This window comes from Rhopalosiphum maidis, chromosome 4 (genome assembly GCF_003676215.2).
Source record: "Rhopalosiphum maidis isolate BTI-1 chromosome 4, ASM367621v3, whole genome shotgun sequence".
NCBI lineage: Eukaryota > Metazoa > Arthropoda > Insecta > Hemiptera > Aphididae > Rhopalosiphum > Rhopalosiphum maidis.
In genome coordinates, this window is record NC_040880.1 from 36,566,277 (window position 1) to 36,588,688 (window position 22,412).

Consider the following 22,412-nt stretch of genomic DNA (forward strand, 5'->3'; position numbering starts at 1 on the left):
GTAATTTAAAATATTTTTTTAAACGCGGTGTATATATACGCGTATTAAGTATTATAACACGAGCACGCTGGAAGACGAGGAAAGAAAGAACGATAAAAAAAATATCAAATATTATTAATGAAGTGTCATTCCTCAAGGTCTCCTCGTGTACTCGTGTGTATTTGTGTGTGTGTGTGTTTACCTTACGACAGAGACGCGTATTATATTATATATGCAGATAGTTAGAGTGAGACACAGTCACGCCGGAGACGCTGCGATGGCGGGTGGGTGCATCACATCATAAAAGCGCACAATATTTTCGTTTGTCGTGTGGACTTCAACTATACGCATTTATCCTACCTACATGTAATGTTTTATATGCTGTATGTCGTCGAAACAATATAACTATAGCTTATATATATATATATATATACATTACAATTACAACGTGCAGGATATAAAATATAAATATTTTTTAATTAAGCGCCCGGCGCCAACGGACAAATGCAACGAAGACGACGACGACGAAGACGACTTATACACCGCGGGTCATATTATCATTGTACCTCTATGTATTATGAACTATTATTATTATCATCATTATAATATATAACTATATCGCAGTCGTCGTATTTTAACGGCCCCCGAGATCTATTGTTTCGTTATTAATGGCTTCGGTCTTGGGGTTGACAACTCGTTTACTGCATCGTACCTATACGTACTGCACGTTATATTATTATGTGCATGCCGCCACGATTCACGCTCGACGCGTAAAACGTAATTTTACACACTTAAAATTAAATATTTCATTCAAAGGCAAACGATAACGAGGACGACGCGTCAGTCGAATTAAAAGTTTATACACATAACAATATAATGTAAATATTATTATTATCATATTTTGTAAATTATATAACGACCTATACGGTTAACGTGAATCTGTTTATTTACAACGGTATAGTATATATATATATATGTATATAAATAATATATTATACGTTCACTTCGTTTTTTATAATATGCGCACCTAGATTATTTGTCACACAATAACGTGCGCTCGGGTGTCGGCGCGGTTTGAACAAATATTCGCGTCTAATATAATATATTGTTATATAATGCGATGGTTAGGCTTTTTTCGTTTTTGTCGAAATTCCCAAACGTCTAAGCGATATGTCTTTTTTACGGCTGGTGAGGGAAACGAACTTATCGCGAAACAAAACCAAAAAAAACAACTAACCTATATGGAAGTAAAGAAAATTGGTCGAACGAGCGCAAATTGCAGATTGCAACGGATTATCTTGTATGATGATCACCCATGTGTAGATTGTATACGCGTTGCACACGTAAAATATATATACGATTATATATCCAATCCGTATATATATATATACGCATACCGTGTAATTTGCCGAAGCGAATATTATACACCAACGTTCTGACGATAAGATGATTAGAAGAGGACTACTTTTGTCGGTCTACTTGTCTGCCCCCGCTGTTGCTGTCAAATTGAGCCGCGCGGTGTATACGGTTTTGTCAATGATCTTTCGACGTGCTTGTTAAACCGTTTGTTTCGGTCCTGAAGTGAAAATTTTCATAGTGTTATACACACTATAATATTATAATGTGACTAAAATATGTATTATATTATACGTATAAAATATATAATATAGAAAAACATTCATCATAATCCGGTTTTTTTTGCATGTACGACTTTGGAGTTGTTATTTTTTCAAACCATTTCGTATATGAACGTATATAATATCTGTGTGTATATCACACGAAATAAAACGATAACGCTTCAATCTGGCGCATCATCCTCAGTCGTGTCCGAATCATCGGTCTCGTCACACCACTGGCGGACGTAATTTGATTGTATCCGCAGCTTCGATTCCAAAAGTCGGTCCCTTTCTGCCCGTAATTCGTCAATTCTTGTCCTCAGGTCTTCAATCTTCTGGTGGTACGATTGAATTTCTATCAAGTCTTCGTTGTCCGGTAACATACGCACGCGGATGAACCTATAATATAAATTTATAAATCATAGCGAATAACAAATTATAATTTTTAATTGATATAAAGGTCCACCGAATGTGTGTGAAATGTAATGGCTGTAATGCAGAGTGCGAAAAAAGTCGATAAGCGAAAAGATTAAATTTTAAGTGAATATTTTTTAACGTCTGTATTTTTATTATATTCTTTTATGTAGGAAATAGGTATTAGGTTTAGGTATAGAAATACTCTATCGGGTCGGCCGGTCTTTTCTCGGCACGGCAGAGTTCAAGAATGGCTTTAGCTAGTGCCGCCGACACGCAGTTTTCCGTTAAGAAATCTCCAAACTCGTGACGTTTCCATTTATCACGCCGTTTTCCACAGTCCTAACAAAAAATTAACAAATAACTACCGTAACCGATGATCGCACGTTATTTTTTTTTATTAATTTTTCGTGTACCTCATCTGCCATTGTCGCCAAATAATCTTCGTTAGCACTCATCTCGATACGTATTAATTTTGTACTATTACATATTATATTTACATTTTTTTTATTATAACACTTCAATTAATCAATAGTGTATATTGCAATAATATTGTACACCGTTGTTATTTTCGGGTATTAAACATGATGAAACCAAGGTGATTTACGTGCAGATTGAAGTTTCACCATGCCGATTAATACATAATAGGTATATAGGTATATAATATTTTTTTATAAAATTAAAATTATTAATATTTACACTGTTAGAATAAAATGCTTCGTAGAGGTTAGATTCGTACAGAAGGGAAATTATACTTTTAGCAATGTTCCACATTGTGGTATGACATCGTATACCGGTGAACATAAGTATAGGTACCTATGTCAAAATTGTATTATGATTAGAATTTAAAAGAAAAATGAAAACTAAAAGACACAAGAAAATATAAAAAAAATTTAAAATTTTTAACTTTTTAACTTTTTTTCTTAGAGATTACTGTAAAACCAATATTTCATTAGTTTATGCATATTTAAAAATGTTTAGTGCAGCTTCGTAAAAAAAATCGTAATATTATATTTGATGAAAAAATCGAACGTGTTTAAAATGTATAGACTATAGGGTAATCGTTATCGTGTAATATACGCGTGATACGATGATAACGATGGTAATAATTGTAATAATCGCGTGATCGTCAGTAATCAACCGCGGGCAGAAGGTGGCAAATACATGAAATTGATGTTGCGGTGATGGTGGTATGGGTGCCGGTAAAACGTAATCACAACAATAATAATAACATAACACAAGTATAGCAGTATAACGACTGAACCGCACAGAAAATTGTCCGATCGTGACACAGCCTCCGCCGCCGACGTATGTATACTGCCTCGACTGTTGTATATATGATAGCATGATATTATTACGTTTGCCGTCTCGCCTTCGCCGCGAACTATCGCGTCTTCTCGCGTCGCCTCCGTCGCGCGCCCCGTCCGGTCCGCGGGTCCGATCGTGATGATGACCGCTGGCCCGACAGCCGTCATCATCATCATCGTCATCGTCATCGTCATCGTCGTTGTCGTCGTCGCACCGCACATATATATTTTAATACCACCGCTGGCACTGTAGTCTGTATACCTGTAATAATACACACACATCATACGACGACCTATACACAAACATAATATTATATAGGTGTGCGTGCGTTTGCGTACGACCCCGGAGGCGAGTCGTCGTGTAATTAACGTTATGACTTTGACAAATAATAATAATGGTCTCGCGTTACTCGGAATGCGGCGGCCGCAGGTCCCGGCAGCATTACACACACACACACACACGCGCGTGCGAGCGCATGTGACCACGTATCTACTATCTATATATAATACATATACGTATATATATATAAGGAGTCGTTTTTTATTTTTTTACGATCCGGACACATCAAAATCACACACACGCGGCCGTGATTGTGACCGTCATCATTACTCGCGTACGCATATAAGAAAAAAATCACTATATATCTTATAATAATATATAATATAATACCTACGCCTGCACTGTAAGCGGGACACATATACACACATATATATTATATTATATAGATTAAGAAAAACTAGTCGTGTCGTTCTCTTTCTCTCTCAGCGCGTCTCCCCGTTTACTCACCGCCTTTGCGGCGGTAATTACTGCGTGCACATACGTGTGTGTGTCTCGTCGCGGCCTGCTACTAAAAGCGCGTTTTAATTGCGCGCGCGCACACACGAGGAAAAAAAACCAATCACGCACACAAACGTGGGTTTTATTACACACGGTCGGGCCGTCGAGCGTTGTGTTGCGCACGTTTACGCCGTTTGACGTGTACCTGTACGGCGTACCTCGTGCACCAACGGGTATAGTAATAATATAATATTTATGTATTGATTTACGTTTCGTCGTATAATAATAATTGTTGGCGGCGACGGGTCGCGAAATAAACATTTAAAAATAAAACGTCTGTGCATATATATATATGTATATATGTATATGTATACATCATGCACACGTATTATTATTATAATATATAGGTACGACGCATCTTTGCGCGGGTCTCTCTCACGGTCGATGCGGCGACAAACTTGTCACACACTGATGTAGTAGAAAGGGTGTGCGGGGGCGACGACTACGACGACGAGAGGACTTCCCGCGGCGAACAGCGCGACACACCACCCTGCGGGGGGCGCCCGTTGGTCGCCGACGCCGCCGCCGTCAAAGAGACCGCACCTATTTTCTTTTTAAATTGGAATCATGTCATTCCCGCTGTTTATTTATTGTTTCGAAACCGCATTAATAGGACTCGGCGCGAGTATACCTACCTACCTATATAATATTTATGTGCGTGCGTGTGCGTGCGTGTGCAGTTGTTGTTGTTGCGGGGGATTGCGCGCGCGGAGGGACCATGCGAGAGATGAGAGACGATGGAGAATAAAAAATAAAATAATATTAATAATATTGTGTCGTTTCGGTCTGCGGGCGCGCACGTATAGCTGGGCGTTACCTGTTCGCTGCAGACGGTCGCCGCGTCTTGTATAATATAATATAGTGGCGGCGGCAGTGGTGTCACTATGCGCGCGTACACAATACGCGCCGCCGCTCGTCGGGCTATTAAAAAAAAAAAACCCAACGGAATAGCCTCTCTGCATCCTTGCCCGGTAGAGGTTGATTAAAAAATAAACGATTTTTAATCTATAAGTGGTTTTTTTTCTTACACACGAAATTTACGTATACACACATATATATATATATATATCGATGTCGGCGGTGTAAATATAATAATAATTTAATATATACATTATAATATGTTATGTACTACATGGCGCGCGAGGATAATCTAACCTAACCTTATAATGTAGCAGTGGTGTGAAGAACAAATCGATTTCGCATCGACCTGCGTGGCCGCGTAATACTAATATATACATTTATATAGTGTATATATATATATACTACTTATGCCTTTATGGCTGTAAAATATATACGATATTATATATACCTTATTACCTTAATGGTACACGGTATACATGTATATCCAACAAAAAATAAACATACATATTATTTATTATAAGCAGGGGCTTTCGGGGAAATGGGAAAGTTTGAGAGAGTAGTGTTGGGTGCACTGTAGTCTGTATAGCTGATAAAACGAAGGCGAGCGAAGTTATTCTTGTAAAAATTAAGTACTTTGGATCATATATTAAGATCAAAGCTAAGTAGGTACTTATACTGTCATTTGATAATAATGGATCACGGGGCAAGGTCGCATTTCGATGAATACGTTTTACATAGATTGTCTGAGAGATGTGTTATAATACGATCAAGGCGTCCCGTGTATTATGTCAACGTTGGTGGGAACGCATACGTTTGAACGGACATTATCCAAAAAACGGAAAATGTCTTTAGCCCTTAAGGGCATATCACTTACTTTTTATTTTCAATAATAATACTTGGAAAAATATCGTTTTTTATTTTTGTAGAGTTTATCATTTCTATTTTCTTTCGGTTGTTCCTTTGAGTACATTGCTAGCCTACATACATGGTAGACATGGTAAATAGAGTATCTCTTCGTCGTCGTTGTCGCTCGTCAAACTTTGGAACACTTATAAGAGAGTATACGTATAATACTTACAAATATGCCATGGTTAGTGGTTTTTTACAGTTTCGACGAATGATTCCCAATAAGCGCATTACTGTGGAGTGTGGACAAAACCTTAAGGTGGGGAAACGCTAGTCTAATATAATTCTATTATTATAACCAACCTTTTTATAATGACAACCAACATATTTACTGTTTGTTGTATATGCGACCCCCACTGGCCCCACTACAAAAAAAATTTGCCTAGGTTTTTTAAATATATTATTATCAATATAGTCGCCTAATCAGCTTACAAACATCACGTGTTGTCGTCAAAAGTATTTTGCGACCCATTGTGATTGAGAAACACTACATTAAACAATTAATAGTCTTTTACGGTCGACATCGAAGACTAATTTACACCACGTCCCTATACAATAGTAAACAATTGCGCAATAATTATTACCGTTGTTTTTTTATACTAAAATGGTGTATCAACAAGTGTTTTTCAAATGTGTGAGTATATCTATAAACTTATATATATATGTATAGAAAGAGAGAGATCGGCATATAGTTGTGAATGGTAAAAGTACCCCATTGTGTGTGGCAATGTCAACCACTTTATTTCCCCTCGTACATATACAAGCGTCAACCACCACGCGATACAAAAAGTCAATAAAAAAACATAAAAAAGAGGGTAAATCCGTCCGAGGGAAACGTTTACGACGCGCGATTTTCCCCTAGGCCGATAAAAGAAGATTTCCTTTCCTTTCCTTTTTTTTTTTTTATTATTTTGACACTTACACGACTAATCTTCCGCCGGTCTTTTTTCCCTTCGTCGACTTTATTGTTTCCGCTCTTATAATATATAATATGTTATACCTACTACGACAATGCAGAGACGACGAAGGTCTTGTTTTGGTGTTATAATATATGTGTTGTGCGCAAACGCAACGAAATAAACGAATCATATTATTATTATTATGAGTTATTAACTGAAAACCTTTACGATATCGTACCTACGTATGCAGTACTTGCATATTATAGTATAATAATATATTTAGTATACCTAGTGATAAATAACTGTGGAAAATTATAAACAAATATAGAATAGGTACGGTACCCACACATTGTTATTTATATACATATTAGTGACTGGTTCAAAAAAAAAAAAAAATTGACAAATGCTTCTCATCAGCGTGTTCACGGCGGCTTGGAGGTACCTACTACCTATATATTATACTTTTCATAAACGACCTTACATAAACCATGGTCGCAGTAATGCGTTATTGACATACACGAGTGTGTGTATGTATATAATAATAACGCGAGCGTATCTGTTCCTTCTATACATATACTATTCCCGCGTGCACGCTGGACCCCCCTCGGGTTTAAGTGATCAATGGCGCTTACATACAACACATATAATAATATATAGACTCATAATATGTGCGTACACAATATATAGTTGGTACGACGTGTGTGTATAAGTTTTTGAGCGCTTTAGACGTACACCGCCAAGTGATGTGTAGTTCTCGGGGTGTGTGTGTGTGTGTGTGTGTATGTATACATATATATGTCGCATATACCGTATATATTACACGATATATCTTTCTCGTTAAAGTTACATTAAGGGCCAAAACCATGAAGTAGGATCCAAAAATAATAACTCTACAACTGTATAATACACACGCGTCTCTGACCTCATCAGCTTCTGACATTGTATTTGAGTTTTATCAGAAACGATTTCTTGAGTACCTATATATATTATATATACGTACTCGCAGTGCGTAATGTATCTACGTTTATATACATATTATAATATATATTACACCGTAACATAGGCGAACGTTTATTATTCGAATTTAAGCCACCGTACTTACAAGCTGGGGGTCTATTTTCGAAAATGATCGACAAGAAGTCTATATTTGTCATGATCGACTACAGAACATTATTCTACAATATCATTCGACGAAATTTCGTTGCATGCCTATCTACTGCAAATACTACTTAATACGTTTGTCGTACGAACCACAATAATATATAACCTAAAATAAGATTGATTTTTTATCAGAATTAATTATTATTTACTCAAAATATTCTATTTTTAATATTAATCTTATAAAAGTGCAATTGTATTTATAATAGTGAAGTTACAAGACATTTTATAAATAAATATATATAAGTTAAATTCAATTTCGTCTGTTGGTATTTTTAGTTTTGTAGAAAGCTATACTTTCAGGGACACCGAATTCATAATACCTAATTGGCTTATCATAATCTGTATGCGGTGTATAATAATCATGTCTAGGCATGGACGCATGGTCCATATATTATACGTTAAATTGAGTAAAAAGTTAATTTATAATATTATGTTTACGAGTTCCTAACTCCCTTTTTTCGTTTTTGTCAATTGTCGGCGTGAGTTTAAATTTATTTTTTTACGTTACACTAAATAATTCTTAAATACGTTTTAGGTATATATATATATATATATTATTGCGTTTGCTGATAGCTATTTTTCTTTGCGAACGTAGGCGTGTGTGTTTGTTGTACAAATATATATATATATATATATATATGTGTATATAATATATATACAGATACGTTTTGAGACGGGCGTGAAAAATTCCGCTTCAGTTTAACGATGTCGCGCCGCGACCGTCGTTGGGTAAACAGCTAGACTACAACATCTTTAAAAAAAACATCAAATTAAAATAAAGCTGTGAAAAATGCTCCACGACGCTTGCCCATATACATTTAATATATGTCTAAACGAAAAAATCAACAAAAAATATCTGAACAACGGGACTGGACTCATCATACGCGGCAGCAGCGGGAGGATAGGTAAATAATAATAATAATAATAATATAGAAAAACAGACTATTTCAGTACGTTATTATTATTATTATATCGTCGCCGGTGCGGCGGCGTATAGTTCGTCAATCGATTAATTGATCGCTTTTAGACGGCCATTTGAAGGTTCATTTGTTTACGAAATCGTGCGGAACCGCTGCTGGTCACGGTTTATTAGGCGACCGCGTCCACCGCCGCTCGATGACCGCGCCGCACACATTTACACGTTCTTATAAACACATAATGATAATATCCTATACCTATGTATAATAGTCGTATATATATATATATATATGATGACTATTATATACAGTGCACACAATCCGCCGCACAGAATGTCAGAATGAGCCATATAAAAGATACGAGTGAGATGGATAAACGGTACATTATATATATATACGTGTGTGTAGTATATAATTTATATATTTACACGCGGAACACAAACCAGTCACCGTCTCTCTGTCTCTGTTACTGTTGCGGACACAATGCATATTCTTATTACAAACGCAGTTTTTGTTTCTTTTTTTGTTTACCCTCCCGGCTAACCGATTTTTATTTGTGTATAATTTCGTGTTGCTAATTGCTGCAGTCGTCGTTGGTCGTTGCTGTACAGACGAGATACGTAGTCGTTCTCACGCCGGCCATCAACCATCTGTGCAGCGTTATAATATATATATTTATATAACTTCGGCCATCTAATCGGGAACGACAAAAAAAGAAAAAAAGAACGAATTTGATATTCTTCGCGCGCGAATAACCGGAAGTGTATATAACATGTAAAACGTCGTGGCGTAAACGTTTGCGCGTACCTATATTGAATAGTTATTCGCATCTCAAGGGCGACGACGGTCGATTTATTCATGGAGCGGGGATTACGCGTCCTTGGCCCGTCACGACGGCAATTCCCAAAAGATCTTTTTCCTGCGTGTATTATTATAACAAAAATTTATCTACACATACACTTATATTATACGTGGAAAATTTAAAATATTCCTTTTGCACCAAAAAAAGCATTACTTGTATACGTGCAGTATATTTTGTGGGTTGGATAAAATATTATAGGTTTCAGCGCTCTCTCGACGATTATAATATGTACAACGGCTAGTGCACAAAACGCTCGTTTTTGCCCCTTTGATGTGGCTGGCAATACAACCCCCGCGGGGCGACAACGACAAGCTCCCAGCCTGGAAACGTCGATGAGCAACGGACGCGAAGGGGTGTCATTTTAAATTACCTCAATTGCCCTCGAGCCAGCATTGTCATCAGCAAAGGGACCTTTGTTATGGAGCTCATCGTCGCCGCCGCCACGTTTATATTAATGCCCTTTGGAATTTACATTTTCAATTATTATTAACGAACCAAAGACGCCACTCTTCACGTACCTACCATAATAGATACACATTGTACATATACTTATATATATATATATATATATCAATATAAAATAAATGCGAACCGCAGCTATTACGTTTTTGATTATTATATTATACATTTGTGTTAAGTTTTTTTTTGTCATTTACCCTCGTCGACCCTCGCAAACCAATTTCGTCAGAGGTCCACCAGCCAATTATCCATGAAAACCAATTAACCCTTGCACTTTAGTATAAGTACCTATATATTGTACATATATATATATATATACGAATGATAAACATGTACAATTGTATATTATGTTATTATAATGTATAACATGCTGCCACAACACATGCGCAAGGTTACATCGGGTTAGGTACAAGTTAGTGCTGCAGTTAATTAAATCGACAATAAGCTTTAAGCACACGGTGACCGTTGGATGAAAATAACTACGAATTTTTTCTTGCAATATATTGTGTTTCGTTTGTATTGTACGTAATATATTAGATTACAATATCATTTATGTGAAAAATATTTAGTGTAATAAATTGTTCGTTGCAATAAATGTATAAATATTATAATTCAAATAGCGACAAGCGAATACCTCGAGGTATGTTATGGTATACTTAATATTATATTGGTATGTGACGTTATACATATAACGTTCGCTATAGTTAATAATAATATATATAAAACGACTAGTATATAATATGTATATTGTACATATATATTATAATTTTATGACCGGCAGCTGATGTGTGTCGAGTGATGGATAAAAAAAAACACGGCGAGTGCTTATACTTACTCAATACTCATATTATATTTGTATTTTTTTCAAAATCGCAACACTGTTTTATCGTCGCCAAGAGATGGTATATATTATTTTAATCTTTATTCGACCTTGGCGATATATATGTGTACCCATACTACTTGACCGTTGACCGACACCGTGTATAGTTAATAAACATACATCGTAATTATATATACATGCGCATACGTTCGAAACAGTAATTTTTTTTTTTTTTTTTATAACACTGATGTATATACGACTATACTTATACACCTATACGGCTACACCTATGTGTATATGCGACTCATTATTATCATTATTGTTTCGGTTGTATTTCAATTATTTTCGCTCGCGTACGGTCTTCGACGATTTATCTGATGCATACCTCTATAGCAACGTGTGCAGTCCACACATGTACCTCATATAATTATACGCGTACAGTTTAGATATATCCATACATATCTGCTCATCATAATATATGGTCATATAGGATATGTATTATATATACCTAACGAGGACGCGTTTATCGGCTGTTTTCCCGTTTTGACCACGTTGTACATCGTATAGCTCATAATAGATATAATAGATAGGTTAGGTTACCTATAATATGTAAGACATCATGATAAATATATAACCAACAGTTTGGTAATTTACCTAGCTTCAGCGGTGACGATGTATGCAATATATATTTATTATTTTACTCGCGCGCGCACACATACACACACGCACATAGAATCAAGACCGCTAAATTTGCATAAATTATCCATCGTTGCCGTAGGGTAACGATGATCGTTTTACGCGTCTGATGCAGTGATGATGCCTGCAGGTCATGTGCATTGACATTCTGTGTCCGACGTAAAATAATAATAATTTTTCGCTCAGTCATGACGCAGCCAGCAGCACCGCATATAATACAATAATAATCATCTGAATAATATTCCGGAGACTCGCATTACCATTAGGTAAGCCATAATAATACTATTTGACTTAAAATTGCCCTTCCGTGACGTTTTAATAAATATTTCAATAGTTCGAGAACTTATAAAACTTACGGAAACGTGAATAAAAGATATAATAAGTATACGCATGAATATATCTAGCTATCACTGTATCAGTATGATGTAAATGTAGCAGAAACTATATCTAGATGACTATAGATGATAAGATGGGACATTCTGGTTTTGCACAGTAAACAACGTATATTTGAGACTTTATAGATTATATTATATAAGTAACGATGTATGATATATTATATTTATTTCAATTATTTATTCTGCCAATACTATATCCGTACCTTAAGTCTTTACTTATATTATATATATAATATATATATATATATATATTATAATGTGTATAGGTTGGTACCTCAAAATAAAACGCAAATTGGGCGTCACTCCGTGCATGATGGGAAAAACGCTGCTTCCACCACACTGAAGCACGCAGCTCATTTGCGGTTCTCTTGCGGTCCGCAATCGGACCGCATTGATCAGACTCTCAGTCGTATATTACGGCGCGTAATGTCGTAATTGTAATAATACGTCGTGTGTGTAATTTTTGTCCGTGAGAAAACGAGGCGTATAAATAGGCACTATCATATAATACGTATGTGCCCGGTTTTATAATTTAGAACTATATTATATATATATATATATACTCGCGGGTTGTGCATAGGACACACGATCGTCGTTTCTTGCATATTATAATACCATATAGATATCTAATACAACCTATATATACATAATAATGATAATATCAGGTGTTGCGGTCACAAAAATATATATTAGGTACATTTGTGTACCAAGGATGGGTACGTTTCACTTATATATCTATAGGTATATCTATTTTATATACACTTAAATGTATAATATAGTTCCTAATCGCACAAGAAAACATGACTGCAGCTATATAATAGGTATATGTGTATAATAATGTACATAATATGCAGTTTGCGACTTGAACTAGAAAATTTAAATAATTCCAAAACCTAATTAATTTCATCATTATCATAAATATTTTATTATAATATATAATATGACATATAATACGCAATCACCAAAAATCTAAATAATATTATTATCTTTAATAACATGCCTTCCAATGATAAACCTACAGTAAATAGAATATATAGAGATTATAGTATAAATAGGTATAGATACCTATTAGGTATACACACACACATACACACACACACATATATATATAGTAAATATCGTCCCCGTTCATGCAATAATACACACCAAGTCCAAAACATGATTGTTAAGAATCAACTTTGGAAATTTGTTCAGGACTTTAAATGTATACTAAATTAAACCTAATTTTATTGTTGTTAGTTTTAATTTGTTTTCTTTTAAAAAAAGTGATTATTTATGAATGGTCGTGAATAACATGGCAAATTTACATTTCATACATATGTATAAAAATATTAAAGAGAATATCTAAACATATAAAAATACGATAAAAATTAAAACGTAAATACTTAAATACAAAACGTAAGTTATGTATATATATATATATGGACTTCGTGAACCATATATATTATATAGATTATGAAAGATCTACACTCTACACACCACGCTCTAGCTATACAAATATTAAATATACCCATATACTCGCATGCCTATACACCTATATGTATAAAAATATTGTATACATACATGTGCTATAATATAACTAAAGTAAGTGATGTATATATTATAGTCCCTATAGGTATATACCTTTATATACCTTTTCCTATATAGCTGGGAACACGGAGTATATTAGTGTATAAACCGACGCTATTAAAAAACGGTCGTCGTAATAATAACGTAATTTTTCTTTTATGAAATATCGTTCGCGGCGTCTTTTTTTTTGTTGTATATGACAGCAGCAGCAGATGTTTGGCGCGTCCTCTTGTATATTATCGCCGCCGTTCGTACCGATGGGAAAAACGATGATCGTTTGCAGTTGTGTGTACAAAGAACAATACAATTTTTTTTTAAATCGTAGGTAATACGCTCGTCATAACATAATCTCATCTCTATATACTTCTATACATACGCAATATCAGGTAATGGGCTTGTTATAAAATATTTGTAATTTATTTACTTTTTTCGTATATATAACGCAATAAAACGCCATTTTTTTGACACAACCAATGTTGGCAGTTTATTCATTGCGCCGCGACGTGTGTTTCTCAGAATGTATTTGTATAAAATGTAGTCGTCTGGCAACGACGGTACAGTGGTGCGGTGCGTCGCATGTGTCACTGTCGTCGTCGATGGGAGGAGATTTGTCGCAGTTCGGTGGGCGGAGCGCCGATCGGTGGTTGACACGGTGTATGACACAGCCGGCCGACCAATGGGACGCACCGCCGCTGACGGTCGAGTATTGTGCCCGGGGAGACCGTCCGGAGACAAACAACGCACGACAATAATAATAATAATAATAATAATAATAATAAAATAAAATATTATTATATAGTCGACATCAAGGACCCCACGGCCAACCAATAACAGTACGGCGGTGGCGCAGTCCTCGTCGTGGAGAACGTTGTACTGCAGCTGCGTGCTTTTTTTTATTATCCGACGTTCATATTATTATATTATCGTGGTCCTCGCGCCACGGATTATTATTTATATTTTATAATAATAATACGAAAATGGATCGTCGTCGTATGCATTATATATATATATGGGTATTATAATAATATAGAGAACGTGTTTTTATTATTATTTCCAAAGGGGGTCGCTTGTTAAATGCATGTGATGTGCGTGCCAGTGTACTTGTGCATGGCGCGTATTATGTTCCAGTCCCTTCGCGATCGCGAGATATATAATACATCGCATATTCGTACCTACATAATATAAGCGCTCCCTTCGGCCGTCAAACCACCTCTCACCCCCCGATCTACGCTTGGTCGCCATTAGCGAATGGTGAACTTAAAGTATATACATAGGTATAGTACATATATGTATATTATATATATATATTTGTATATGTGTGCGGTGTAGTCGTCGCGTCATTACGCGTGCATCGTAGACGACCTTAAAGTGCATATTATATATACATGCGTATATATACGATATGCTTACATATTATATCATTATATACACATATATATATATATATATATGCACCCACTCGGTAGATTATTATATACGTTTTCAACAATGACGAGACGAATATAATGACTACACCCCTCGTTCCACCCCTCCCGACCACTAGAGGACTCACTACTGCAGTATACGCATGTATTACGCCGCAATCGCCGCTGACGAGCACAATGCTCGCTATTAATATATAATAATATACGCGCCGGGCACCGGCCCAGAAGTTTTCAATCTCATCACTGTGCTTGGGTATATAATATAATATAAATGTATATACGTATACGATAGATAGGTATGAGCCGCGCGCGTATACGGTTGACAGGTTTCATAATATCAGAAAAATACGCATTTAATCACTTCTGCTGCTGGCAGTCCGTTGCACTCGATCAACGGCTGCGACGACGAGTAGACGAGTAGTCCGTTTTTAAATTATATAGATATATGTAGGTACATCATCGTCGTATGTTACTTATAATAAAGGTTATATTTGTATATAGATATGTATAGGAAGTATATATATATTTATATATACATATATAATAAGTATATATATATAGGTACTCGCAACAAGCAATCGTTATCAATCATGTGCCACCCGATCATCGTTTTCTAGTACACACATTTTTTATGCTCTGTAGGTTTATATAATATAATATGTTTAAATTATAGGTGCCTAATAGGTACAACTACGATATTGGATTTGACGAAATTATAAATGACTTTGTACATAGGTACTTATATTTATTGTTTCTTGACAATACTGCTAAAATGATCACAGCATATGTTATTAATTATTATGTATCGTATATAACTCGATCACGGATTCATGTCTTGTTGTTCGTACCTAAAATATATATGATATATTATATTATAGTCATGACGACAGCCATTTTGAAATCAAATAATATAATTCGGAACATATATGTTGATGTGGTGGGGGATCATGTTGAGGTGCGGTATACGAAAGAAAATGTATTATGTAACAATACGATATAAAAATCGCGAGGCTCGTACATTATCTTTTTGTGTTTTAACAATAATAGTAGGTACCTATACCTAATATTAAATTTTATAAAAAAAAATCAACAACAGGAAATACGATCAGAATATTTCAATTGATAAGTTTTTTCTCATTATTATTAGTTAACTGAGACTGCGGCGCTTCATTCCAGTTGGATTGATTTTGGGACCAAACGCAATCTAACGGTCGAACGAATCGAAATACGCAATACGTATAATATGATCGGTTGTCAAATTAAAAAAAAAAAAAACTATTGTTAGCGTTCGTTGGAACGCCACCGCGCCGCTGAAAATGTATTATTTGTATAATATTATATTATTATATTTAATAATTGGAGCCCATTGTGGATGCGGTGAATAGGTCAGGTAGAAAATTATGTCTAGTCCCTTTTTATAAAAATATAAGCCATGTGCACGTAAGAGTATATCTGTACTGCACTGAACCACGCTCGTCATCATCAATCCCACGGGTGTTTCATTTATTATTTTATTGTGTGTGGGTACTGCAGGGTAATGACCGTAAGATATCTATATAGAGGGATCCTTACCGTCATCATCATCGTCGCATAACTATTAAATATCGATGAGATCCAAATATGTTTATATGGTGCAGAACAACTTCCTCTTTGCTAATATAATATAATAGCTTTACTTACATGGCTTAGCTATTATAATTGGAAAAAACGAAACGTATTTTTTAAATAAATATTCTTAATAAGTATATTTGTTTTTTGTTTAACAGCTCTCGACAAGCTGGGATTCGGTGGAGCTTCCTTGGGAAACGGCGCTGTGGAGCCTATCCAACCAAACGTAGCTTTCGACATCGCCAGTCTAGTACTATACGGCTGTCAAGCACTACCGATAAGACTCAAGATCTTGTTAGACCGATTGTTCAGCGTTCTCCGTCAAGACGAAGTGTCAGCCGTGCTCAGAGGGTTCGGTTGGACGCATGAAGACTATGCCAGGGGTTATATACTTCAGGTAATATTATGGTCATAATAATACATATAGTCGTAATATATAAATAAAACAGCATGTAGTGGAAGGTGTGTATATGTGTATGTGCAATATGTTTATATAAGCTAGTGTGTGTGCTCCGGACGATAAAAGGGTTAAACACACAAAAACGCATCGATAGATTCCTAATGAACGACTAAAACGACCTTATATCGATGTTTGTTTTTGGGGTCGTCCGTGGCGTTGGTGGATACGTGACGTGAACGTCGTGTGAAGGGTTTGGGAAAAACAAACCAACCTGAAAGGGTTGCAGTAATTTTGTGTAATACACGACTCGTGTCCGTAAGTTGACTTTCTCTCCCTCTCTCTCCCTCTCTTTATATATATATATACATGTTACTTATAGTAATGGATGATTGAATTACACACACACACATAGGCGCGTACATTTAAAAGTCCCTAGGGCTAGCTGTCTTGCGAATATACGTAGCCGAGCACGTTATTTCGTTAACTATTGTTTTCATTGCATGACCACCGACGGTCATTACGCTATGTGTGCCTCGGGCAGGCGTTAAATTTAAGAGTCGTACTCTTGGGATTGACAATTGGCACGAAAAATACAAACAACTACACGTTTTACACGATATATATATATGACATAAGTAATTTGATCAATTATTTCTTAATGTATAATATGTTATATTTAATTTTTAAAATATCGAGTTATTGCTATTTAACAGGGTAATATACTGTAGTTGCTTATTATATTTTTTGATTTTATCTTTATAGGAACCACTCGGTGGTGGAATTTTGGAACGTTGGAACATATGTAGCCCAGAAGAAGAGCCGCTTGTGCTGCAACAGTTTTTGAGATTCGGAGAAACCCGAGCAGTTACACAACAATTGCTGTTGCACGGCTTAGGAGCTGATTTTCGGGCTTTACCCGCCTTGGAGACTGACATGAAACGGCTAATGGAACGTCAGAAACAGCAATTGAACAATGACCATAAGTCCGGATTTGACATCAATAAATTCCGGACACGGACACCACCTCCGCAATCAATACCGTTGTTGCCGCTACCACTGCCTCAACTTACACCACGACTTCAACTAGGCAGTTCCCCGCCTTCACCACCAAAACCAGTGTTTGGGTTCGCCAAGCCACCAGGTGGACTTCCTATGTTACAGCCACCGCCAGTTGGTAATAATGCTTGTAATGGAGCAGGTTCGCCACCGGCCGGTAGTCCTACCAGCAGTGTATCGCCACTCAACAAGTTACAAAACATGCAGCCGTTTGACTTTCGAAAGATGCAGTCAGCTGCATCTGGGTTTGGTGGTGGCAAGCCATTGCAAGTCCCATCGGGCCGACGGTCAAATAACTCATCAACTGACTTACTGCCGCCACCTCCACGCCCAAGCCAGCAGCAACAGCAACAACAACAGCAACAACAGCAGCAACAACAGCAGCAGCAGCAGCAACAACAAAACGACTTCAACAACAAGTACGGTCCACCCGACAGCTTAGCCGGCAGTAGTGATTTCGGTTCCGATGATGGTGATGAAGAAGAAGAAAACTCACAGAGCGCGTTGAACCTCAGCAAAGACAGTGCTCCAAAAGCGTTACGCCCGCACCGGGGTCACGTTCGCAAGACTCCACAGCCGTTAAAAAGACAGTGGGGATCGGCTGGGTTGCCGTTGAATTTAGGTACTCAACTCATTAACCCAGCAACAGGAAAAAAACGCGTGCAATGCAACGTTTGCCTGAAGACGTTTTGTGATAAAGGGGCACTGAAAATTCACTTTTCTGCCGTCCATTTGCGTGAGATGCACAAATGCACCGTAGAAGGGTGTAACATGATGTTTAGTTCTAGACGTTCTCGAAACCGGCATAGTGCCAACCCTAATCCTAAACTTCACTCGCCACACTTACGTCGAAAAATCTCACCACATGATGGGCGTAGCTCACAAGCCCACCACCCGATGGTTATAACTCCATTACAGGCTTCTGCTATGAATCAACTAGCGTTTGGAGCGTTTCCGTTATTGACTGGTGGCACTGACTTGAGAGCTACTGGATCTAAACACAGTTCCGCGTCAGGCCTACACCTGGCCGAAGAACTACGTCGCTCGGCAGAATTTTCATCGGACAACATGGACGAGTACATGGACGATGAGGAAGACGGCATCGTTGTGGATGGTAACGCAGTGGACGATGATGAAGATGACTCAGAGCACCGAAGCGATCGGAGCTGCAAGCGAATGTCGGAAGATTCTGAAGACGACGGTGGTAGCACTGCCGCCGAACCACAAAACAACCATCACCATCTCAACAACAATAACAACATAAATAATGACAATAACAACGATCGACCACCAATAGTAGCTATTAAGAATGTGCACAAGCGGAAGAGCATGAACCCGACGAGGTTTGCAGCTGCAGCTGACCTCAGCGATGAAGGAATGTCCTGTGCGGACGATTACGGTTCGGTCGCGTCACCCAAAGATAACAACAACGAAGTAGCTCCCGCCGTCTGCAAATCGGAACCCAATTTAACTGACGAAGATGACGGTTGCTTAAACCTTAGCAGGAAACGGTTGTCACCCAGTCCCGTAACTGTGGGTGGCGGTGGTGACGGTGACGGAAGTGGTAGACAGTCTGCGGCGGAAGGAGTAGGAGGTGGTTCGAGAGACTCGTTACTGTCCGAAGAAGATGACGGGCTGCTAGAAGAAGACGATGACTTGGATGACGACGTGGACGATGACTTGGACTTGGACGACGACTTGGATGAGGATGCGGACGACTTGGACGAGTGCGACTCTGAGAGTGACGGTAATCATCGCGTATATGGCGTGTTTGAGAACGGCCGGTTCGTGGCCACAGACGACGTGCCTGTGGACAAAGACAACCCGTGTGCCTGCATGGCGTGTGGCAAGACGTTTCCTAACCAGTTCGGTGTCAAGTCCCATTACCAGCGCGTGCACCTGAAACTAATGCATAAGTGCATAGTGGACGGCTGCAACGCGACGTTCCCGTCCAAGCGGAGTCGGGACCGACACAGTTCCAACCTAAATCTGCACCGGAAACTGTTGTCTACGTCATCGCCGTCGTCATCAACGACGGAACCACCTCGGCAACAGTCTCATCACCGTCAGTCATCATTGCTGCAGTCATCGCAGCAATCGGTCCAGAAGCAACTCCAACAGCCTTCGGCCTCGCTGCCACCACCCACACCGTCGTCGCAGCAACATCCGCACCAGACCCATCCAGTGCCCGCGCCTGTAGCCAGCAGTGCCGCCACCACCGCAGCCAACATCATGGCGGCTGCCGCTGACAACCCATATGGAATGCATGCCGAGTTCCTGGCTCGCTTGTATGCCGATTCGCAGCAACAGTTCCAGGCGTTCGCAGGTGGCAATGGACTGATGCAGGTTCCACCGCAGTTCGCCAGCGGCACGTCAGTCGGCTCACCGTTTAGGCACTTACCCGCAGCCGCAGCGGCTATGGCTATGGCGGCTGCGTCCGCGGCCAATGGATGTGGCAACGTGACATCACCGCCGTCCGCCGCCCGGCTGGTGTACTCGGCCGACGAGGACCTGCCAGCCACACCCGACAAGGAGAATGGCAGCATGTACGCGTGCCGGTTCTGCAGCAAATCGTTCCCAGACAAGAACGGCATGCGTGAGCATTACGAACAGCTGCACATGCACGAAATGCACCGATGTAAGATGCCCGGGTGCGGTATGGTGTTCAGCTCTCGAACCAGGCGGAACGCTCACGCGGAGAACAGCCATCAGCAGCAGCCGGCCTTGTCGGCAGGCGCGCAGGCCGCCACGTCGTGACCTCGACCCGTGCCTCACCACCAGCGATTTCCCGTGCCGCCGCCCTGGTGGTGGTAGATGCCGCACGAACGTGGTATAAACTACATAATATTATTATAATATCATATCGGTTGATGTGGTATGATACGTTTTCATTACGATACTCTTATTATCAGTCCCCACCTATCGCTCGTCTTCCCCTTTCACTCACCATCTACTACTATATATGTTATTCTCGATCACCTGTTGTAAAGTGTTTAAGAATTTAATTGTTAAGTCCCCGCAGCAATCTTTTTACTTTTGTTCTGGTGCTCAAGTCAAACGTTTAACCTCATCATCGTCGTTTGTGTGTACAATAAAATAATTAATTAACAATATGCGTCTTATACTACTCGTGTATGTGATTCGACTTACGATTATATAACGTATTCCCATCACCCTCAACCCCTACAGTTTTACGAAGCGAATTTTTATTATATAAACTTTATTATAACTATTACATATACGTATACGATGTATGAAAATATGTGATTCATTTTTGTTAATATATATTTATTATAATATTTACTATTATTATTATTATTATTACGATTTATATATATTATTATAAACGATTAATATTATATCGTCGTGGCTGTTCTACTTAAGAACATTATTATTATTATTTTTTTTTATCGTAGCATACATTAATTACTATGTATAATATTATTTAGAAATGAGTAGAGACAAGTGCGCGCAAACAATATATACGACTATTAATTTTAATATATACCTATGCTATGTATACATTGTTTTTACATATTAAAGGTTGTGTTGAGTATATTATGTATATATATTTATAAAAATATATATATATACATATACATCATATTAATCTAGTGAAATATCTTTTTGTAAATAGGTATGAGTAGTTTATTTTAGATAGATACGTTTATTATCTTGTACTACGCAATATAACAACAATTTATAGTGAGTTTTTAATAATTATTATATTATTATTATTATTGTATATAAAATATGTTTCGTTTAACACGTGATACGCGTTATTCATTATTGCAGTCATCGCCGTGCATATATAATAATATGTGTAAATATTATATTATATATAATACGTCATAGGCGTATTATATAAACATTGTAAGTTATATTATATATACACGCGCGTGTGTGTGTGCGTGTAAAATAATGATACGCGTAAGCATTTCTCTCTCGACTTAATCAAAAACAAAAAAAAAAAAAAATGCAAAAAAATATCTGATATAAGAAATTTGATAATATTTACTAGTCCTTATCTTTTAGAGTGTATTTTGTAGGTACGGCAATATCATTGTAATAATAATAACTTTGTACGCCTTACAATGTATTATTTATTATATATTATATTGTGTGGACGTACGTTTTTGTGCAGTATAATCGACAAAAATATATATTATTATTATTATTATTACTATTATATAAGTGTTCATTTTTTTTCCCTAAAAATGTCTAT

At 37.5% G+C, this 22,412-nt stretch overlaps 1 protein-coding gene across 2 annotated transcripts in view; it reads left to right on the forward strand.

The window, feature by feature from the left end:
- LOC113560320 (zinc finger protein basonuclin-2-like) overlaps positions 1-21,512 on the forward strand; it is an 81,543-nt gene extending 60,031 nt beyond the window's left edge. For both annotated transcript variants that reach the window (XM_026966104.1, XM_026966106.1), the window contains exons 5-6: positions 16,890-17,128; positions 17,894-21,512. In XM_026966104.1, the coding sequence (XP_026821905.1) occupies positions 16,890-17,128; positions 17,894-20,944 (3,290 nt within the window). In that variant the 3' untranslated portion in view covers positions 20,945-21,512. The remainder of the gene's footprint in view (positions 1-16,889; positions 17,129-17,893) is intronic.
- Positions 21,513-22,412: the final 900 nt, after the last annotated feature.